Source organism: Danio rerio, chromosome 12, assembly GCF_049306965.1.
Source record: "Danio rerio strain Tuebingen ecotype United States chromosome 12, GRCz12tu, whole genome shotgun sequence".
In the NCBI taxonomy this organism is placed as follows: domain Eukaryota; kingdom Metazoa; phylum Chordata; class Actinopteri; order Cypriniformes; family Danionidae; genus Danio; species Danio rerio.
In genome coordinates, this window is record NC_133187.1 from 33865001 (window position 1) to 33888175 (window position 23175).

At 35.7% G+C, this 23175-nt stretch overlaps 1 protein-coding gene across 9 annotated transcripts in view; it reads right to left on the reverse strand.

The window, feature by feature from the left end:
• Positions 1-23175, reverse strand: part of grin2cb (glutamate receptor, ionotropic, N-methyl D-aspartate 2Cb) — a 133771-nt gene that overhangs the window by 64838 nt on the left and 45758 nt on the right. For all 9 annotated transcript variants that reach the window (XM_073918598.1, XM_073918600.1, XM_073918604.1 and 6 more), the window contains 2 exons: positions 11183-11778; positions 4456-4570 (listed from right to left, as the gene is read on the reverse strand). In XM_073918598.1, coding sequence (XP_073774699.1) covers positions 4456-4570; positions 11183-11778 — 711 coding nt within the window. The remainder of the gene's footprint in view (positions 1-4455; positions 4571-11182; positions 11779-23175) is intronic.

A 23175-nucleotide genomic window follows, 5' to 3' on the forward strand; every position in this document is an offset into this window, starting at 1 on the left:
CATGCTAGAATCATGCTAACAACATGCTAATTCATGCTAGAATCATGCTAGTAACATGCTAATTCTTGTTAGAATCATGCTAACAACATGCTAATTCATGCTAGAATCAGGCTACTAACATGCTAATTCATGCTAAGAACATGCTAATTCATGCTAGAATCATGCTAGTAACATGCTAATTCATGCTAGAATCATGCTAGTAACATGCTATATCATGCTAGAATCATGCTAAGAACATGCTAATTCATGCTAGAATCATGCTAACAACATGCTATATCATGCTAGAATCATGCTAGTAACATGCTATATCATGCTAGAATCATGCTAGTTACATGCTAATTCAAGCTAGAATCATGCTAGTCACATGCTAATTTATGCTAGAATCATACTAGTCACATGCTAATTCATACTAGAATCATGCTAACAACATGCTAATTCATGCTAGTAACATAATAATTTATGTTAGAATCATGCTAACAACATGCTAATTCATGCTAGAATCATGCTAGTCACATGCTAATTCATGCTAGAATCATGCTAGTCAAATGCTAATTCATGCTAGAATCATGCTAACAACATGCTAATTCATGCTAGAATCATGCTAGTAACATGCTAATTCTTGTTAGAATCATGCTAACAACATGCTAATTCATGCTAGAATCAGGCTAGTAACATGCTAAATCATGCTAAGAACATGCTAATTCATGCTAGAATCATGCTAGTAACATGCTAATTCATGCTAGAATCATGCTAGTAACATGCTATATCATGCTAGAATCATGCTAAGAACATGCTAATTCATGCTAGAATCATGCTAACAACATGCTAATTCATGCTAGAATCGTGTTAATTCATGCTAAAATCATGCTAGTAACATGCTATCTCATGTTAAAATCATGCTAGGTACATGCTAATTCATGCTAGAATCATGCTAGTAACATTCTAATTCTTGTTAGAATCATGCTAACAACATGCTAATTCATGCTAGAATCATGCTGGCAACATGGTAATTCATGCTAGAAGCATGCTAACAACATGCTAATTCATGCTAGAATCATGCTAGTAACATGCTAATTCATGCTAGAATCATGCTAGTAACATGCTATATCATGCTAGAATCATGCTAAGAACATGCTAATTCATGCTAGAATCATGCTAACAACATACTAAATTATGCTAGAATTGTGTTAATTCATGCTAGAATCATGCTAGTCAAATGCTAATTCATGTTAAAATCATGCAAGATACATGCTAATTCATGCTAGAATCATGCTAGTAACATGCTAATTCATGCTAGAATCATGCTAGTAACATGCTAATTCATCTATCTATCTATCTATCTTTTCATACTTTTTAAAACTGTTTAAATAAACTATTACCGTCAGGCTTTCACAAGCCAGCCTCAAAGTTTGTTCTCAAACTTTAAGAATCTAGTTCTGCTTCTTCTTCTTCTTCTTCTTTCTTCTGAGACTAATTTTAAAGTCTATCTCCTCCTAACCCTTTCAAGCTTCATACCTCAAACTTTCGTCAAACCTTCAAACTGGTCTGACTCGGGTTGCTATATCTTTTCCGACTGATCCGACTTTCGGTTTTCCGAAAAACGACCCGGAAAATTCCCAAAATTCCCATTGACTTAACATTGGGTCAAACTTTGTGACCTCATAACTCTGCATCAGACGTTCCTACAGACTTCTAACTGGGCTCATTTAACTCAGTCTAGCCAGCAGCCAATAACTGATGACCTTTAAACTTACTAGCCACTCCCTAGCAACCACTTTTGGCACCCTAGCAACTGTCCCATAGACTTCCATTGTAAAAGACTGCCATTGACTTAACATTGAGTCAACCTTTGTGAGCTCATAACTCTGCATCAGACTGTCCTACAGACTAGAGTCAGGCCTCATTCAACTCAGTCTTGTCAGCAGCCAATCACTGATGACCTTTAGACTTACTAGCCACTCCCTAGCAACCACTTATGGCACCCTAGCAACTGTCCCGTAGACTTCCATTCAAAAGACTCTCATTGACTTAACATGGGATCAAACTTTGTGAGCTCATAACTCTGCATCAGACTGTCATAGAGACTAATGGCTGAGCTCATTTAACTCAGTCTAGCCAGCAGCCAATCACTGATGGCCTTTTAACTTTCTAGCCACACCCCTAACTACCACATACTGCACCCTAGCAACTGTCCTATAGAATGTAATTAGCTGTCCTATCAAATGCTTATAATTCTAACATGCTAATGACATGCCAATCATGCTAGCAACATGCTACTCATATGCTAATCATGCTAATGACATGCTAACTCATACTGGAAACATGCTAATGACATGCTAATTTGTACTAGAATCATGCTAGTAACATGCTAATTCATACTAGACTCATGTTAATAACTGGCCTACATGCATATCTTTGCATAGCAGTGTCCTATTGACTTGGGGGATGGCTCATCTGACTCAGACAACCAATGAGCATCTCAATATGATAATAAAGCTCACAAGCCACGCCCCCAAATTGATTCCATAGACTTCCATTAAAATAGGCCAAGATGCGTATCTTTGCATAGCAGTGTCATAGAGACATGGGGGTTGTTTCATTTGACTAAGACAACCAACCACATTCAAGTTCACTCTGTAACCTCGCCCATAGCAACAAAACAGAGTACCCTAGCAACCATTCATCAACAGCTACAGCTAGCAAACGGAACTTCCTATATGCTACACATGCTAGCAGTGACTAGCTACATGCTAATATTGACTAGCCAAGTACTGTAACTTGCTAGAAATGCTTACTAAGTATAAATGTTCTATCAAGCATGTATGTGAGGCTTGCCTAGTAACCAACCAGGGTACCCTAGCAACTGCCTAGCAACCACCCAAATTACCCTAGCAACTGCCTAGCAACCACCTAGCAACGGCCTCGTAATGCCTTAGTAAGGGCCTAGCGACCATTCAGGACACCCTAGCAACCGCCTAGCAACGCCTTAGCAACCACTCAGAATACCCTAGCAACCGCCTAGCAACACCTTAGCAACCACCTAGCAACCACTCAGGACACCCTAGCAACCACCTAGCAACACCTTAGCAACCACTCAGAACACCCTAGCAACCATCTAGCAACCACTTAGGACACCTTAGCAACCACCTAGCAACACCCTAGCAACCACCTAGCAACCACTCGGAACACCCTAGCAACTGCCTAGCAACACCTTAGCAACCACCTAGCAACCACTTACGACACCCTAGCAACCGCCTAGCAACACCTTAGCAACCACTTAGGACACCTTAGCAACCACCTAGCAACCACTCAGAACACCCTAGCAACCGCCTAGCAACACCTTAGCAACCACCTAGCAACCACTCAGGACACCCTAGCAGCCACCTAGCAACACCTTAGCAACTACCTAGCAACCACTCAGGACACCCTAGCAACCACCTAGCAACGCCTTAGCAACCACTCAGAATACCCTAGCAACCACCTAGCAACCACTTAGGACACCTTAGCAACCACCTAGCAACACCTTAGCAACCACTCAGAACACCCTAGCAACCGCCTAGCAACACCTTAGCAACCACCTAGCAACCACTCAGAATACCCTAGCGACCACCTTGCAACACCTTAGTAACCACTTAGCAACTAGTCAGAACACCTTAGCAACTGCCTAGCACCACCTTAGCAACCACCTAGCAACCACTCAAAACACCCTAGCAACCGTCTAGCAACACCCTAGCAACCACCTAGCAACTAGTCAGACCACCTTAGCAACTGCCTTGCGCCACCTTAGCAACCACCTAGCAACCACTTAAAACACCTTAGCAACCGCCTAGTAAAATGCTAATTCATGCTAGAATCATGCTAACAACATGCTAATTCATGCTAGAATCATGCTAGTAACATGCTAATTTATGCTAGATTTATGCTAACATGCTAATTCGTGCTAGAATCATGCTAGTAACATGCTAATTTATGCTAGATTTATGCTAACAACATGCTAATTCATGCTAGAATCATGCTAGTAACATGCTAATTCATGCTAGAATCATGCTAACAACATGCTAATGCATGTAAGAATCATGCTACTAACATGCTAATTCATGCTAGAATTATCCTAGTAGCATGCTAATTCATGCTAGAACCATGCTAGTAACATGCTAATTCATGCTAGAATCACGCTAACAACATGCTAATTCATGCTAGAATCATGCTAGTAACTTGCTAATTCATGCTAGAATCATGCTAACAACATGCTAATTCATGTAAGAATTATGCTACTAACATGCTAATTCATGCTAGTAATATGTTAACTCAAGCTAAAATCATACTAACATGCTATTTACACTTTAAAACCACTTCAAACTTTCAGATTTGGCTTTTCAAGCCACCATAAAGTTTGTCCTCAAACTTTACTATCTAGTTACTGTTGCTATTGTTACTTCTACTAATAAAACTTACCTTGTCCCAGTGGTTCTCTCGATCCAGAGCAATGATCACCATGGAAGGATTAGTGAGATAGCCATCGGAGTTGAAGGACAGATCCTTATGCTCCCATGACACATTCAGCATATGCCTGTAGATCAAATTAACAGCTTTAAGCGAGTAAACCGGAAAATAAAGAAGTTGATTTGAATGTTAAGCATTTGCACAATTGCCTGGATTTGATCCATCTCTGAAATGAGACAGAAGACAGCAGAGAAAGGAGGACAAAAATACAAGCCAATCATTTTTTTTCCCACTGAGTCGAATGAATATAAATCAGAGCGTGCAGACACTAATACATTTACAGTATTCATTCTCTCTCTATTTAATCCTCTTTGTCTCGTAGACCTGAACATTTTTGTTAAACGAATTGTTCACTTATTGGAGCAGCCGCGGGTGGAGCAGAACATGAGGCAGGATTTAACTTAGTCATTCGATTTTGCTGATGCAAAGTGCATTATACAGACATCATTGATAATTCATAATGAATAAAGTCATGCCATGACTAACAACTAACAGACAAAAATAAAAAACTTCACAGGAGTTCACAAATACACCACTCTATATCCACCTTATCTACTAGATTTATTGCTCAATTGCGAACAATAATGAACTAATAAAGGATCACATCACCCAGTGACTAAAATTCTGTTATTAATTACTCACTCTCATGTCATTCCAAGATGTTCTATAGAATAAATCTGAGAACATCCTCCATAGAAAGCAATGGTCCAGAAAAAAACCCAAAATATTATTGAAAACATTTAATCTATCTTCAGTGGTTCAACTGTAATCACATGACAAACCAACAATAATTTTGTGTGCCAAAGAACCTGTAAATATGACTTTGTTCAACTATATCTTCTCTCCTGCATAAGGTCAGGGTGTTTGATTACTTTAGACAATACAATGCATTTGTCATTAGAGTCAGCAATACAACACACAAGCATTGCAATGCCCATAGTAAACATATACCCTGAAACACTGATGAGGAAACATGCGTGACCAAAGTCATTTTCAGCCTTTTTGTTGCACAAAAGTGTTCTTGGATCTTCATATGATTATAGTTGAACCACTGAAGTAACAAGGAATGTTTTGAAAATATAATGTTTTTTTCTGAATTCTGAACGTCTCTGGACCGTTGCTGTCTTTGAAGGATGAGAGAGCTCTTAGATTTCATCGAAAATATCTTAATTTGTGTTCCGAAGATAAACAAAAGTTTCAGGGGATCAGAACAACATAAGGGTTAGTAATTAATAACAGAATTCTAATTTTTGTGCAAACTAACCCTTTAAATCCAACCCAGGCTCATTATTGATACCTACCCCTGCGGTATACATTTCTAAACAGCACGAAATACATCCCAGGAGTGTTTACTTTTTCTGCAGTTTTTGCTTTTGCAAATCAACAAGAGGCTGCTGTGATCTCAAATTTTAGATCTCAAATTTCTCTTGCGAGTGCCATTCGCGCATGCTGTTCTTGCGTAAATCCACCAGAAGCCACTGTCGACTGACTGACAGATCAACCCAACTAACCCTTCCCTAAACCCAACCTATAGTGTTTTCAAATCATCGATTGACCCGATCACCCTCTTCCCTAAACCCAATCGACAGAGTTTTTAAAAGCAATATAGAAAAAGAAAAGCCCTCACAATTTTTAACGTGTTCATATCTTACCACATTCTCACCCTATTATTTATTTGTTCATTTTATTTTTTATTTTTTGTTTTACTTGCTTTCTGGAAACGTTCTTCACTGGACTCAAACCCCGTCTATTTGGAAAACCTCACATTGCATCTCAGGTCTGCCATGTACGCGACAAGCTACAGGGCAAACTAGTAACAGCAGAAAAGCTGTCCACATGGAGGTAAGCGGTCAGCTGGTAGTGTAAAATGAAACAGTGTTATACCACCCTGTAACATTCGTTTTAAAGACAAAATGCAGCATAACACTGGCTACTTAATTCACGCTCTCCAGAAATGTACACGGGGTGCTTTTTAATAATGAGCCTGTATTTAAAAGTCAGTGAGGTTAGAGAAATTCACTAACTATAAAATAAAGAAAATGTTACACTTTTTTTTCCCCAGCCTCACTTTGATTTAAATCTGATGAATGCATGTCTGTAGAAAAACACGGTTTTATGGTGTCCATTCAATGTATAGAACTGCCAGTAATGGAGTTTGGTTACACTCCCAGTGAGTACATTTAGTGTGTAGCAGGAAAACTGTAAAATAAGTTTTAACAAAGTTTAAGATTTATTAAGTCTGTAATGATCCAACATTACATAAACATTTTCAAAAATCAATACAGGTATACTATTTAAATTCAAGACATCTAAAGCCATACTTCATACTACAAATGTAATATTATTCATCAGTAATCTTCCCTTTATTATAGAGATTTGACCACTGAGTCAGTTGAAATTCGTGAACAAATCAGTCTGATCCATGAACAATTTCTTAATAACAAAAGTTTAATCAGAATTTGTTCACAAGTAACTGGCCCACTATATACAGTCAGAATGATTAGCCCCCCTTTGAATTTTTTCTTCTTTTTTAAATATTTCCTAAATTATATTTAACAGAGCAAGAACATTTTTACAGTATGTCTGATAATATTTTCTTCTGAAGAAAGACTTATTTGTTTTATTTTGGCTAGAATAAAAGCAGTTATACATTTTTTAACACCAGCTTAAGGACAAAAGTATTAGCCCCTTTAGGATGTATTTTTTTTCTGAGAGTCAACAGAATCAACCATCGTTATACAATAACTTGCCTAATTATCCTAACCTGCCTAGTTAACCTAATTAACCTAGTTAAGCCTTTAAATGTAATTTTAAGCTGTATAGAAGTGTCTTGAAGAATATCTAGACAAGTATTATTTACTGTCATCATGGCAAAGATAAAATAAATCAGTTATTAGAAATGAGTTATTAAAACTACTGTTTAGATGAATTTTGTTAAAAAAAAAAAATCTGCTCTCTGTTAAACAGAAATTGGGGAAAAAATAAACAGGGGGCGAATAATTCTGACTTCAACTGTATATATATATATATATATATATATATATATATATATATATATATATATATATATATATATATATATATATATATATATTACCGAAATAAGGTTTTTCCAAGACAGTATGCTTTCTTGCCACCTGATAAATCCTTTTATACTGCCCAACTAGTGACACGTTTGAAAAGAAGTCCCATGTCCTGCCTCAAAGCTGGATCTTTAAAGATTTCTAAACTGTCTTCTGACAGACGCTCTTTTTAATGGCAGAGGAATGGGCAGACACCTGAACAGCGCAGAAGCCGGGGAACATTCCGGATGGAGGACCCAGTCACTCATGTGTCTCTGAAACGCTTGATCACAGAAAGCTCGCAGAGGCAATTGGAGCACTATTTAATGAGGACGGCGACTCCCAGGTGAACGGCAGATTTAACAAGGAAATCTGGAGAATCTCCCAGTCTCATTACAAGACGAAGACGGCAAGAAAAAGCGCAAGAATGCAATGTTTTGTCTGGGAATCTGTTTACGATGAAATCTCCTGTGGCCAACTAAGATTTGAGAATTAAAAACGGCAGGATTTTGGGGATTTGTAAGTTTGCCGCCCACGCTTTGGTGTTAAAATTTATGTGATCAACATGCTTGACAAATAAATAAAATAAATAAATAAAAAATAGGGCAATGCAGGCCAAGGGAGGACTAAATATACGACAGCTTCATAAAACATAACTGGCAGCCAGAGTACTCATGATATTCCAGAGGGAGTTCTATGATTTCTATGATTTCTTTTCAGGACATGATGTTAATGCAGATCAATAAGTTACAATAATGAGCTAATTTAACTATTACTAAATAAAAGCACACTAAGTACACATTTATGTTTTAACACATTTATATCACTGTCAAATTGACTTCATAGTTCATTTGGAATTATTATGTTTTAATAAACATACTTTGTTATTAATTTGTACAGACATACAAAAACTCATATAAAGTACTTTATAATTTGAGCTAAATTGTTATTCAATGTTATGTTAAATAAAAGTTATTTTAAGTTTAATCCATTACGTTTTTTAGAAGTTTAAATTTGATTTTATATATAGATTTAAATGTCATTTAGAATTTGTTGTTTTAGTAATTAGTAATTTAGTTTTTAGCATTTTTATTAGAATTTGTTTTTTAAATAAATTTTAGTTTGGTATTAAATTTAGTTTTAGTAATGTTTTTATTTAAACTAAATATTTTTCTTGCCAACTAAGTTAAATAAATAAAATCACTGTAGTTAACTGTAATAAACCTGATAAATTACTAGAATAATTACTCCTTAATAAATATGTACTCCCATAAATATGTAATAAAATGGTTAAAAACACTTCAAGTTAATGTAATGTGCATTTATATAGCACATTTATGGTGTATGTCAGGGCTATTCAATTAGTTTATCAGGGGGGCTAGTTTATGAAAATCATCCCAAATGAGGGGCCTTTGAGATATGACTTGCAATATAAGTGATGACACAACAGCATATAAAAGGTTTTGCTCCTTAAGACACAAAAGTTGTATTTTGCTACATTGAGATGTTAATATATTGTATTTTGAAACTACATATTATCAGTGCATTGTACAATAGCCTTTTTAAAAAAATTTTTTACAAACATTCAAATGTTGTATTTCAAAGCAGAACAAAAGCAGTGCACTGCTTAAGTAGGCTTCTTCTACATTCAGACATATGTTATATTTTGAACTGCATAACAATTATGGACGCAACAATTATAGATTTTGGTTGTACGATTATATATAGCCTGAAGAATAATCATGGTTTCACGGTTATCACATCTAATAAGTATTAGTAAGTTTTTATATTAAACGTTGTTATCATCTGTGTTCATACATAATCATTTTAATAATGCGTAAAAATCCATCTAACATATTTTGTTTAGATTGCACTAAAAGCCACGCACAACTCCCACCGCTACGACGTGAGATGTTTTCTACTCAATGCGTCTGGAAGGGGCGAGCGCATCCCTCAGCTTGCGCATGTGTATTGGCATATATTCTCACATTGGAAATAACGACCTTGCACATGGCAAAGACACGATATGGGCGAATGGGCCGCTGCTATAGTAATCCCCTGTGCGTGCATATTAAACTTGGTGTATAAGCTCGGAACTTAAAACTAGCACACAGGTGGCATAACTTTGTTTAACTGCAGCAGATTCATTCTGTGCAACAGAACCGTGGCGTTGAGAAGCTTTTAAGATTAAGTATCCAAATGTTTTCGGCTACTCGCACCACTCATCTCAGGTGACTCATGCTCTGCGCAGCTTTCAACTGCAGCTTGTGCTGTATTGAACAGACGCACGTCACTTCATAACTATAGTGGCTGTTTTTTGACTGAACTAAATTCATTTTTGACTCTTGGTCACACTATTTGGGGGGCCGGAACAAATTGCCTTGGGGGCCAAGTTCTGTCTGCAGGCCGCTAATTGAATAGCCTGGTGTATGTCTATACACCCAAAGCGCTTCACAATCATGAGGGGGTCTCTCCACACCACCACCAGTGTGCAGCATCCACTTGGATGATGTGACGGCAGCCACAAGACAACAGCGCCAGTGCACTCACCCTACACCAGGTGGAGCGGAAAGACAGATATAAAGAGATAGAGCCAATTTGGTGGATGGGGATGAATGGGAGGCCATGATGGGTAAGGGCCGATAAAGGGATTTTGGCCAGGACACCAGGGTTACACCCCCACTCTTTACGAGAAGTGCTGTGGGATTTTTATAGAGTCAGGACCTCAGTTTATCATTTCATCCATCTCACCACTGGAAGTCTAGTGTCTCCTTCACTATACTGGGGCATTAGGACTCACACAGATCGCAGGTTGAGCACCCCCTACTAGCATCATAACACCACTTCCAACAGCAACCTAGTTTGCTCATGTGTTCACCCATCCAGGTACTGACCAGGCTCAGCCCTGCATACCTTCAGTGTACTTGATGTATTTAAAAATCAATATGAAAATGAAAACTACCATACATTTTCTGCTAGTTTTTATCATAATGTAAGTGTATGAATACAATAGATTTAGTTCATACTTAAGTATATTACTTTAAAGTATATTTTGCTTATATTACTTCTCTTGTGTAAAAATTTTCACCTAAAAGCAAAGATTTTTTAAAGAAAAATAAATAAATGGGTAAATTAAAATTGCAAAAGCATTTTTGTTTTAGCTAAAAAAACATCAATTGCATCCAAAATAAAAGTTTATTTGGACATAATGTATGTGTTTGTATTATATATTTCTATTTCGTATATGTAGTACACATCAATGCATCAAAACAAAACTATACAAAAATATAATTAAATGTATATCTAATTTTTATCATATACAAATTTATTTTAAATCCAAATATAAAACATTTCCTCAAATATACGCATGCATGTGTTTATTTGTATACAAAATACTATACACAACGCATACAGAATTATTATGTCAAAACAAACTTCTATTTTGGATGTGATTAATTGCAATTATTCTTTGCGCAGAACAATCAAACAAAAAATTTCTTTAATGTTTTATGGCAGAAAAAAGATCTTAGATGCCCTGTGGTGAATAAATGAACACCAGATGTTGATTTTTGGGTCATTGAGATCTCTTTAACACAGCATTCAGCAAAAAACCTTACCTGAAGAGAGAATTGTTGGCATATGATTTGACAGGACTACTGCAGTCACTGTGACCCTCGGGAATGAATCCTCTGTGCTTGTGAAAACTGTGCACCCCTTTCACTATGATTGCCACTCCTTCGCGAACCCTCTGGCGCAGTGTTTTCCTCCAGCGGTCTGTGATAATACTGATGACGCCCACTGGGAAGCTGGCTGGAGGGGCCGCTTCAGGGTTGCCCACAGCCAGACTAGGGACGATCCAGATGTATCCAGGCCCCAAAAGCCCCACATCAGAGGCCATCCTAAACAAATACTGTGCTTCTTCGTGGGAACAGTACACTAGATACACCTGAGAGTCCACTTGTTGTAGAAGTCGACGTGTGCGGATGTCATTTGCGCCCACCGACATCTCGAAACTCAGCACATCTTGCAGCTCCCACAGGAAGTAGCTTGTGTCCGTGAATGAGCGAATGTAGTCCACAAAGGTCTCATAGCCGGGATACAGGCTTGTGATCACCACAAAGTTGCCCCAGTTGTACTCCTCCATCACTTTGAACATTGCATTTATCTGCTGATCTATAGAAGCTCCCATTTGAAGAAAGGTGGAACCGTCCGCCTGTAGAAACCAGATTGAGAATATTTAGTCTGTGTGAAATCGAAATTTAGAAAGACTACTTTATTAATCCACCTTGTTATTCTTTAGGTGAACAATTAATCAGTTTAAAATAATAGTTTTCTATTGATATCAGATTGACGGCAATTTTCTTATTTACACTCCTACACCATTAGTTTGCTATAAGGGAATGATGCACAAAAAGAAAGCCCCACCCCAACTCAATATACGTTTTTTGGTAGGAAGTACATCAACATACTGAAATTATGGTGTGAAATTATCAACTTCTGGTTATGACAGACTTTTCATTCTTTTTTTCAGTTTATTTTATTATGAAGAGATGAGATATTTTGTTTTGTTATTTTTGTTTTTGACTATTAAATCTATTTGCCTTAGTAATGTTGGTAAATTAAAGTGGTTAAAGTAAAAACAAAATCTTAATATTCCTAAATGTATTGTTTAAAAATATTCAATAATTATTGATATTGAATGATATGAAACTTGATATGGTGATATTTTTTTTTTTGCAATATTGCCTAGCCCTAATACAAATATTATATTATTGTAATTATTGAGACAGGGATGTAGCCAGCAATTTTGGGCCCTCTGCACAAAAGTTTTCGGTGGAAGGGCCCTATGAACTCTGTTCCCTTTTTCGCCTCACTCGGAGCTAAAGATTTCTTTTGGTGCATTTTGCTCGTTGGCACTTTTTTTCTATTGCCGGAAACTCCTGTACACCATTATGGTTAGTTCAAGAAAAAGTACATACAATCCAAAAAGTTAACAGCATCTGAGCTCACAGCTAGTCTGTTTTAAAGGTTTATCAGTTTAAAATAAACTTCCCTATGGAAAAAAAATAACCAAGGTATTTAATATATTATGTTTGTATATAAGGACAGCAATACATTTGATAAAATATATGCAATAATTAAAAGCAATAAACCAAATAACTAAACACAAAGACATGCACGCTCATTTACAATCAACAAGCTAATGATAATTGGGATCAGATGTGAAAGTGAATGTGAAGTCATGCTGTCATTGAAAGCAATTTAAAAGTAATTTTAATGATGTGGAGTAACTAAAAGTAGCAACAATACAAATGGTGTTATGATCTCAGCTGTTTTTAAAGTGAAACCTTTTTCTTCTCATATTATTCTGTTTGACAGAAGAGCGAGCTGCAGTAAAAATAGCATATGCATACCTCATAAATTTGATTTATTTAAACTGTTTTACCAAAATGAATAATACATTTCAAAATATAAAGTGGATGTTTTAAAAGAGTCTATATATAATCCGATTCAGTTAGTTCAAACAGAAGTCAATCACAATTTCAAGTTTTGAGCCAGAGAAATGGATTGATTTAGATTGCTATTATTTAATCTATAAAATCAATATTATGTGTCAAAATATTTTATTGCAGTTATCTATTTTAATACAAATTTTTAACATGACTATTTTAAAAGGGTTGCTTAAATGTTGATGACATTAAATTAATACAATATAAATGCAAATGCATATCAAAAAAACACTTTATTTTCTAAAATAAAATATTTTCAAGACTAATAATGAAGATTAAGAGATAAGCACAATACATATAAAAATGACAATGCTTCTAAAATAATGTAAATAATTTTATTATTATTTTGAATTGTACAGTATAAGAATTTGTAAACTTGGTTAAAAAAATTATATATATATATATATATATATATATATATATATATATATATATATATATATATATATATATACTGTATATATATATATATATATATATATATATATATATATATATATATATATATATATATATATATATATATATATATATATATATATATATAAAACAAATGTATGTTTTAAATAGCCAATGAGGCACTTTTGATGAGATCCATAATTCACGTAGTATAATTTCACAGCATTTCACTGTAATTCACATTAAATCAGCCCAATCATTTTTCACCATTTCTGTATGACAATGTGCTGAATGCGCAATATCCACAGAAATCCCATCATGGAACAAAACACTTTCTCACACCATTGAAATAACATGTATTACTGAGCAACATTAACCTTGAACATGTTCCAAAGTATGAGATACGAGAATTGGATTTACAACGCAAAGACAATTCACTACACTATTGATCCTATCTGCACCACAGCCACGCGTAGCAGACTTGATTTATTGCCTGACTTTCAACCATTATTCCTCTTTCTGTAATCCTATCGAATAGATTTACAGTTGACACCTAATACTTGTTTATCCACACAGCTGTTCGATATCATCTCTGAAAAAAAATATGCATGATTACATTTGCATAGAAAAAATGTGCAAATCATCCCACTTGCTGCCAGCATCAAGCCACAAGTGTGCTTCTAAAAAAAAAATGCCCTTTTAATTCCACTTGCACTTAGTTAGCTTCAAACAAGCAAGCGTCCTAATGCCCTACACTGCCAAGTGCATTTACTTCCAGCACACAGCATAAGATTACTCAAAGGTACAGGAGGAGGTGGTGTCCAATTAAGTTCCAAAGTGAGAAAAATGGGTGTGGAGGTCTGGGAGTGTCAGGAGCCCAGAGACATTTTCCCAAGACTCCTCTCTGACTAGAGCTTTCCCTTTTCCCTGACAGACTGATCCGGCGTCCTTCAAATAACTTCTGTGGTTAAAGTAGGCTACTTCTTGGAGAGAGAGGGGGCTTGCCAATGTCAGGTGCTCTGGGACTCACCGGTCCTCCTTCTCTGCCAGTTTTCTTTTTTTTAAGTTTTACAATCACCCAGCCTCAGCTCTCCAGCGTTTAGCACTCTTGAGTCTGGGCAAGACTATTTCGAAGTGAAAGTATTGCAGTCACAATGCATTTTATGTCTGAAAGTAATTTGAGGTCAAGCAGCATTCCTTAAGGACTATGGTAATAGGTATTACATGTACAGTCTGGCCATGAATGTAGTCCCATGAGTTTTAATGGGTGCCAAACACCACCGGCAAACTATGACCTTAAAGATAGCATGAAAAGGAAGTGTGACATATTGAGATGCATATAGGGGGATTTTCTAGACTTTTTGGCACCAAAGGTGAAATTACTATTATTCACCCTCAACCTTACACAGTAAACATATTACATAGTAAATCCCCATAGTTCTTACATAGTTAAAAAACTGGGAGTAATTTTTACTTTGATCTGAATTTTAAAAAATAACAGTTTCAATGGGGGAAATAAGTACACGACGTCACAGGACACGTCACCATTTTTCTCAGAAAACAAATCTCTAAATGTGCTGTTGACTTAAAAACTTTACCAGATGTTGGTGACAAACAAATAAAACTAAACTAATTAGTTTACAAATTAAGTTATGTGTAAAAACAAGAAATGGCACAGGGAAAAGGTATTGAACACATGAAGAAAGCGAGGAGTAGAAAGGCAGTAAAAGCCCAGACAGCAGCTAAAATCTCTCAGTAGGTATTCAGAAACCCTCTTGTCTTCGTCATTGTAAATTAATATTAGCTGCTTTAGTCCAACATGTACATTAACAGGATGATGAAGATGAAACCAGAGTGGACATTTCAGCAAGACAATGATCCAAAACACGGCCAAAGAAACTCTCAAATGCTTTCAGAGAAAGAAAAACAACCTGTAGAATGGCCCAGCCAATCAACTGACTCAAATCCAATACAAATAGAAATTAAAGATCAAATTTGACAGATGAAACCCACAGAACCATCAGAAGTTTTTACACTCTGTTGAAGTCTTTGAAAAAAGCACACCTGAGCAATTCATGTGACTTCACTCTCCATGTGGCATCTTTAGCTACCATCACCAATAAAGCCTTTTATTATTAAATATGTTTCAGTTGTTCAGTACTTTCTCTTTGTGTCATCCCATTGTTATTACACATAACTATTAGCCTTATGTTTTATTTTTATGTTTGTATTGTTTGGGTTTTTACCAAAATCAGGTTCAATTCCATGTCAACAGCTCCATTAGAAATATTATTCCCAGGAACAAAACATGATGTGTTTAATGCTTATTTCCACCACTGTAAGTGCAGTGGTGAAGAGTAGTTTCTTCCAAGTGAAACCAGCTTTCATTTAATGATTTGGAGATTGTTTATGCATTTATTCCAGATTGGACTACTCTAATGGTCTACCCTCTACTCTCTATATCAGGGGTTTTCAAAGTGTGAGGCGCGCCTCCCCTGGGGGGCGCCAGAGCATGTCAGGGGAGGCGCGGGAAAAAAATATTATATAATAAAAATGTAATTATTAAGTTTAATTATTATATGTTTTTTTTTTAAAAATGTAACGTTTTAATTAAACAAAGCTAAAAAAAAAATATGTAAAAAATAAGAAAACCTTTTTTACCCAGAAGGCCAAAGCTGTGAATTCGCTTATGTTTGGCAAGCCTGCCAATACAGGTATATGCCTGCTAACAATGGATCGGTTTCTGAGACCCCCCGATTCAAAGCCTTCAAGTTCAGGGCTTAAACCCAAAAGACGACGATATGATGATCAGTATTTGAGTTTAGGATTTACGTGGACAGGACCAGCTGATGAACCACGACCTTTATGTGTGGTTTGTCAAGATATTTTGGCTAATGACAGCATGAGACCCGCTAAACTTCGCAGACACCTTGAAACCAAGCATGATGAGGTAGCAGGAAAACCTCCAGAATTTGTGTGTGTGTGTGTGTGTGTGTGTGTGTGTGTGTGTGTGTGCGCGTGTGTGTGCATGTTTGGAAAGAGGGGACGCCAATGGATAAGTTGTGTCAAAAGGGAGGTCTTAGATTTTGAAAAACCCTGCTCTATATTCTACCCTCTATATGGGTCTTAATCAGTCTTCATTATATAATTTGCAATTGGTTTAAAATTGTTCCTGACACTGCACCAGGAAGAGGAATTGTTTGTTTTGGTGTGCTATTTCAAAACATACCCCATACCGATCATGTGTTAAATCAGCTGGCTTTTTGTCATTTATGTTTTTTTAAGTTTCTAAGCATGTGCAGATTTACATTATGAAAGGGTTAGGGTTAGTATAAGTATAAATGCATGGCTATGTGCAAGGCAGGTGCAGTGGGTCACTCCAATTACTAGACGCAGAAGTATAAACCAGCATTTAGATGCGTTTTTGTCCATGACCACAAGTGGATAAGACTAAATACTGGTGTAAAAAGTTTGTTTAAGTTGTGATTTTAGAGTCTGCCAGTGTGTTATACAGTCACCAAGACTCAGCTCTCCAGTGATTAGCACTCGTGAGCCTAGGCAAGACCATTTCAAAGTCAAGCTGTCTCAGTCAAAAGGCATTTTATGTTTGAAAAAACCTGCAGTCAAGCAGTAAAATGGCATGATTCCTTAAGGACTATGGTAATAGGTATTACATGTTCACTTTGGGCATGAACTTAGTCCCATGTGTTTTAATGGGTGACACACATACTTAGCCAACTATGACCTTAAAAGATGGCGTGAAATGGAAAAATGAAATGAAACGTCTTCTTGAACGAGAAGAAGTGTAAAGGGGAACTCAAACTTGTCCACTGGATATTGATGAGTTCATTTGATGGATGTGGTTTGCTATTGGTCAATCTCATGTGAGTAACAGGTTTTCCATGTGTATAAATATCACCAACATTGCATATTCCACATAATATATATCTCTCTTCAATATTTCCTCTTATTTCATCACACTTTACATGATTCTCACATGCATGCTTTTTACGATGGTCTCCTTAAGACATTCTTTTGACCATAACTGAATTTGCATTTACATGTAAACCAGCAGTTATCAGAATTAAAAGACAGAATACTTAATATCTGCTAACACTTCCTTTTGATGGTTCTCCAATTAACTATAATAAATCAGTATAAGTATATGTAATATAATATGTAATATAATCAGTTCTAATGAATTTGAATATTAAATGTTAATGGCATGGTGACTATAAAAGTATAACGTTCATCTAAATATAGTTTCTATTATTTCATATTATTTTCAGGAGGACAAAAAAACTAAAATTACTAAATAAATGTAATCACTTACCAACCTTATCATGCAATCAAGTGCAAAAGTGATATTTTAAGCTTACTTTATTTATTGGGAAAGCGCTTGGCCATTGACAAAGTGTGCCATGCTTCTGGGATTTTATGAAAAATCCCATACCAGATGTTTGCAACCTCCAGTTCAATCCCTCATGCTAGACCAAATAATCAGGAGCAGCTTATTCAATTGCATGGGATTTACATGAGCAGTATACATTGGTTTGTCTTCGTGAACAGATTCGAACAAAGCAGAACAGGCTGTCGCATGTCCCAGACTCCGCCCACCACATGCCTATACATCAGGAATCACATAATCTTATCATATTTGTATGATATGATATACATGCATTTTCAAAGGAGATTAAACACATAATCCACAATCTGGAAGTGTGTTTGTTTAGAGTCCCATGAAATATGGCTCATAGCTTTATCCAAAAAATAAAAAAAAATATGGCAGTTTTTATTTTTTTATTTTACTGATATTTTAAATATACTCAGTGATGAGTTTATAGGTACACTGTATAGGTACATTGCATCAGATTTGACTCCATTTTGATTTCAGAATGACCTTAATTCCTTGCAAATGTCTAACAAGGTGCTGCAAACATTTCCCTGAGATTTTGGTCCAATTTTTGATAGCTCATCTGTGCATTTAGAGATGCTCTTCAGCAGATCTTAGTTAAATCAAGTGATTATTTGAGCCCTGTTGCTTTTCTATCAACTCGAACCACTCTAGTTATTCTCCTTTGACCTCTGGCATCAAAATGACCTTTTTGCTCACTCAACTGCTGGACATCGCTGGATTTAATTCTTGGGAAAGCCTGGAAATAAGTTTCTATGACCATTTCTTTAGATCCCACAACCAAATTGTATTTCTTTTCCATTCTGAAGCTCAGTTTGATCTTCAACAGATCATCTTGATCATGTCCATATGCCTTAATGCATTGAATTGCTGCCTTGTGAGTTGCTGATTAGGTATATTTACATTAACGAGCAGACAAAGAGGCAATATTGTCAATTATAAAGAGTTAGTTTTATAGAAATATTGTAGTGTGATGTTCAACATATTAAAACATAAAAGAGAACTGCAAATAATAAATATGATGAGATTGTCTTTAGGTTTTCCTTCAGTGCTCTGTAATAAAAACAAGACCATGGTCACTGGACTCTCGCAGAAGTGCTTTTTCCAATGATCTCCTTCAAACATTCTTTTGACCATAACTATTTGCATTTACATGTAAACTCGCAGTTATCAGAGTACTTATAGACAGAATACTTAGGCCCAATCCCAATTCTACCCCTTAGCTCTTCCTCTCACCCCTTGTTTAGCATGTTCACGTGAAGGGGTTGGGGTGTCCCAATATTCCTTAGCTTATAGGCGTAGAGCTAAGGGGAAGGGGTAGATAGCCCTCCAAATGGAGATTTTCCAGGACCACACTCGAATCCAAGGGTTAAGGAAATTTCCCAGAATACACCAGCCAAAACAACAGTATAGCTGCACCCGGAAGTAAGAAAATCCACAAATTAGTATTTTTTGTCATAATTACAAATTTTTACAACAAACCAGCTTATATTTTAATACATTCATAACCGCATTTGTCTTTTACCATCATGCTTAAAAAAAATTAATTAAAAAAACGCTAAAATGAAACCATTACATTTTACTATCTATAACTCATAATAATAACTCCTGACACTCTATGACACTCGGAACATCCTGTCAGAAAAGTCTAGTGGCTGGGAATTAGCTTTTTCAGTGTTTTTTTTTTCAGTGTCTGCTATAATGTTAATGTTGTTTTTGTGTGTTTACATAGATAAATTTGGCCACTGTGTAAATGCACAGTATAGTTACCATCTTAGATGGTTACCATCTTTAATGGTTAGATCATTATTATAACATAATTTATGCCTTCAGTATTGAAGATAAATACCAAAAAATAACACAACTGGAATAACTACAGCAGTTGCTATCGTCTGATCTCATATGAAGCAAGAGATCGTGATGACATATGATGACGTGTGCAGGTGCTGTAGTGATGTCCCATTTCTTAGGGGTAAATTTTGAAGCCCTTCTGCTTCACCCTCGGTTTTAAGGGCCAAGGGGAAGGGGTAGGGGTAAAAAAAAAAATAGATTGGTCATCAGGCCTTAATTTCTGCTAACATTTCCTTTTGATGGCTCTCCAATTAACTATAATTAATCAAATTTATATAGTCAATTCTAATAAATTAGAATGTAAATGTTGATGCATGGTGACTATAAAGGTATTTATATAAAATCATAGTTTGCTTTATCACAAATACCAAAATTAAAAATATTTATAAAAAAATATTCACTTTATGGTTTTCGAAAATATTACAACGCTTTGTAAACGTTCATTATTACCATTTGATTGAGAGTAGTCTTTGACATTTCGCTTGGACCCGGAAGCTGCTTTGCGTGATGTCACACTTAAAAAGCAGATAAAACTAACTCATTCTGACATTATTACCTGTTCACCTGCTCTTTGATGTAAATATATCTAATAAGGCAGCAAAGCCTGTCTGAAAAATAACTTTGTTTTTTTTTTCTCCAGAAAATATTATTAAATAATAAAAAACTATATATAGATAAACTTTAACTCACTTAAAACATTATAGCATAAATGATAAATATGATGAGATTCTCTTTAGGTTTTCCTTCAGTGCTCTTTAATATAAATAAGTCCATGGTCACTGGACTGTTCAAATTATTCTGCATCTATATATTTCACGCTGCTTGGTTTAAATAAAAAAAAAACTCCGGAAAAATGATTCCCTGCTGAAACGCTTCAGTTTAATCCAAGTTCTTACACAATTATCTAACAACTGCATATTTTTGGCTTTCTGTTCCACTTTACACATCTTATCGAGCTTTTTTTCCGCACACTGTGCACATCTGAAAGGCATTTAAAAATGACAGCTGGGTAGGAAGAAGTCTTCCACTCACTAGCTGGTATTGAAGATACTCATCTGCCCCATTAAATCAAGGACTATTGTGTTTCTCATTTAAAGATATACATCTTTTGACAGTCTCCACGTTTAATGACTATTTTACTGTATTAAAAGCATTTTTTGGATTTCAGATATATCAGATGCTGCAAAATCCACTCATTGTGTAAAAAATTCACACAACTGCATGCGTCTCAGTAATTCTTGTTCAATACAACCAGTTCAGCCAAATTATTCACTCACCCATATGTTGTTACAAAGCTATGACTGTTTTCTTCTGCACAGATGGGATTATGAAGGTTTCTCAAAAGTAAAAACCAAGACATTTTTATGACTGTTCAAACTGTTTTCTTTATAATTTCTTTCCCACTTTAAATTGGGTAATCTTATGTGCTTACTTATTTAAATGAAAGGGGACATATTATGACTCTTTAACAAAATGTAAGTATCTGATGTCCCTACAGCGTGTATGTGAAGTTTCAGCTCAAAATGCACCACAAAAAATGTTTTATAAAATTATTTTAGGCTTTGATCCAAATGATGCCATTTTGGAGACAAATTCATTTTAAAATTCAAATGAGATTGTGCATCTAGCCCACTTTTCAAAAGAGAACGGGGCTAAAAAGGCAGATTCAAAACAGGACTAATCTTATCTGGAAAAAACTAAAATTGTCAAAAGAACTGCATCAGAAGGTAGTCTATGGAGAGGGTGTTCATTTGTGCATCCTAAAACTTGACATAGATAATGCCTCATAGTTGCTGACTGTTACGAAACGTACACTGTATTTTATGCTAGTATGTCCTTTCTGTCTCTCTTTTTCTCCCTGACCAGTCATTTTCACATTTAGGTACCGTCTATATTCGGAACACTATTGGCTAACAGGACTGCCAATCATATTCAACCCTGTGACGACTCGTATTCTCTCTGCCAATCACGATCAGTGCAGAGACCTTTAAATCTGAAGCGGTAACGGAAAGAGATCAGCTGCTGTTGTTTGACGTTTGGCTGTTGTTGTCTGTTTTGTGGTGTTCGTATGTTTTTAGCTTGGTACTATTGCAGACTTTGAGTAGACCTGTTAGAGCGATCTGTTGTTATAGTTCAGTCGTATGTTATATCTGAGTTTATGACAGATGTCATGTGTCTTAGACATTTTAGCCCGCTAAAGCTCCATCCTAAACTTGCAGACAAGGGAGTCCTGGAACAGTATAGTTTGTCATGTGACATACATACTGTACCATGCATGCCAGATTATTGATGTATAGACACACTAGTTAGCGAGTGTGATAATTGGTATTTTTGGTTTTTAAGTTAGAGTAAGTTCAGGGCACATTTGCGCTGAAGACTTTTTTCTTTTAATATTGTTATTTTCTTATTTAGAGGATTAGGTAGAGAGATTAAGGGGATATTTTTTTGTTATATTTTAAACTTTCAGTTCGCTCTTCCATTTGTTTTGGTTTTATTCAAATTTATTACTATAATATTGTTTCTATATATCGTAGATATATGGTTTGTTGAAGCAATAAATCTTTTGCTGTGCTAATTTGTTCTTCTGTGTTTCTCTTGCCCCTTTAACCTTAGTTTATTCTTTTGGTCATCTCAATTTTACTCCTTTTTAACTCCCTAGACATATTTCCATTAAAAGTCAGAACACTCACATTATCTTCAGCTCAAGCTTACGACTCGAAAAACCTTAAAGGCAGGCAGCTGCTTTTCACTCAGGGTTGTCTATGCTAATAAGGGAGAGATCATCATTAATATGCAGGAAAGTCCCCCTTTAATAACATGTACAAAGGGAGAATGTCAGTGAAACAGACTGTTCTTTTGCAGACTGTTTTATGAAGTGTGTTTAAAAAAAAAAAAATGTAATTAATTTTTACAATTAGAAGTGGACTATATTCACACATTGTTGCCACACAACTGTTTTTAAACACCTTATAACCTTTAACCATTTGGTAGAATGCATTAATAGTGTCATGTTTTTACATTGTTCTTTATTTGTATTTGTTATTCTTAAAATGTACCTGCCTGTAATTACATCTGCAATTTATTTCTGTATATTTACAGTTATAATGACACTGTTAAACCCTTAAAACTATCCATACCACCAGACCTGTATCTCAAACCAGTAGCACCAACAAGTGTTTTACAATGCAATATGAACACAATAAGTGTATTATACTTATTTTCTGATGTAAGTACACAGTAGTTAAGGCCACTTAAAATCAAGTGGGTCCAGCTTTTCCAATAGCATATAGGATCGTTATTTTTACTAAGGACGACCACCAGACGTTCAATAAATGCACACAAAACATCTTCAATGCACCAGCTCTACAAAATATTTACATTTAACTGCTGTAATTTTGTGCAATTTCTTGACGTTTTTCAGAAGTTTTTAAATCTC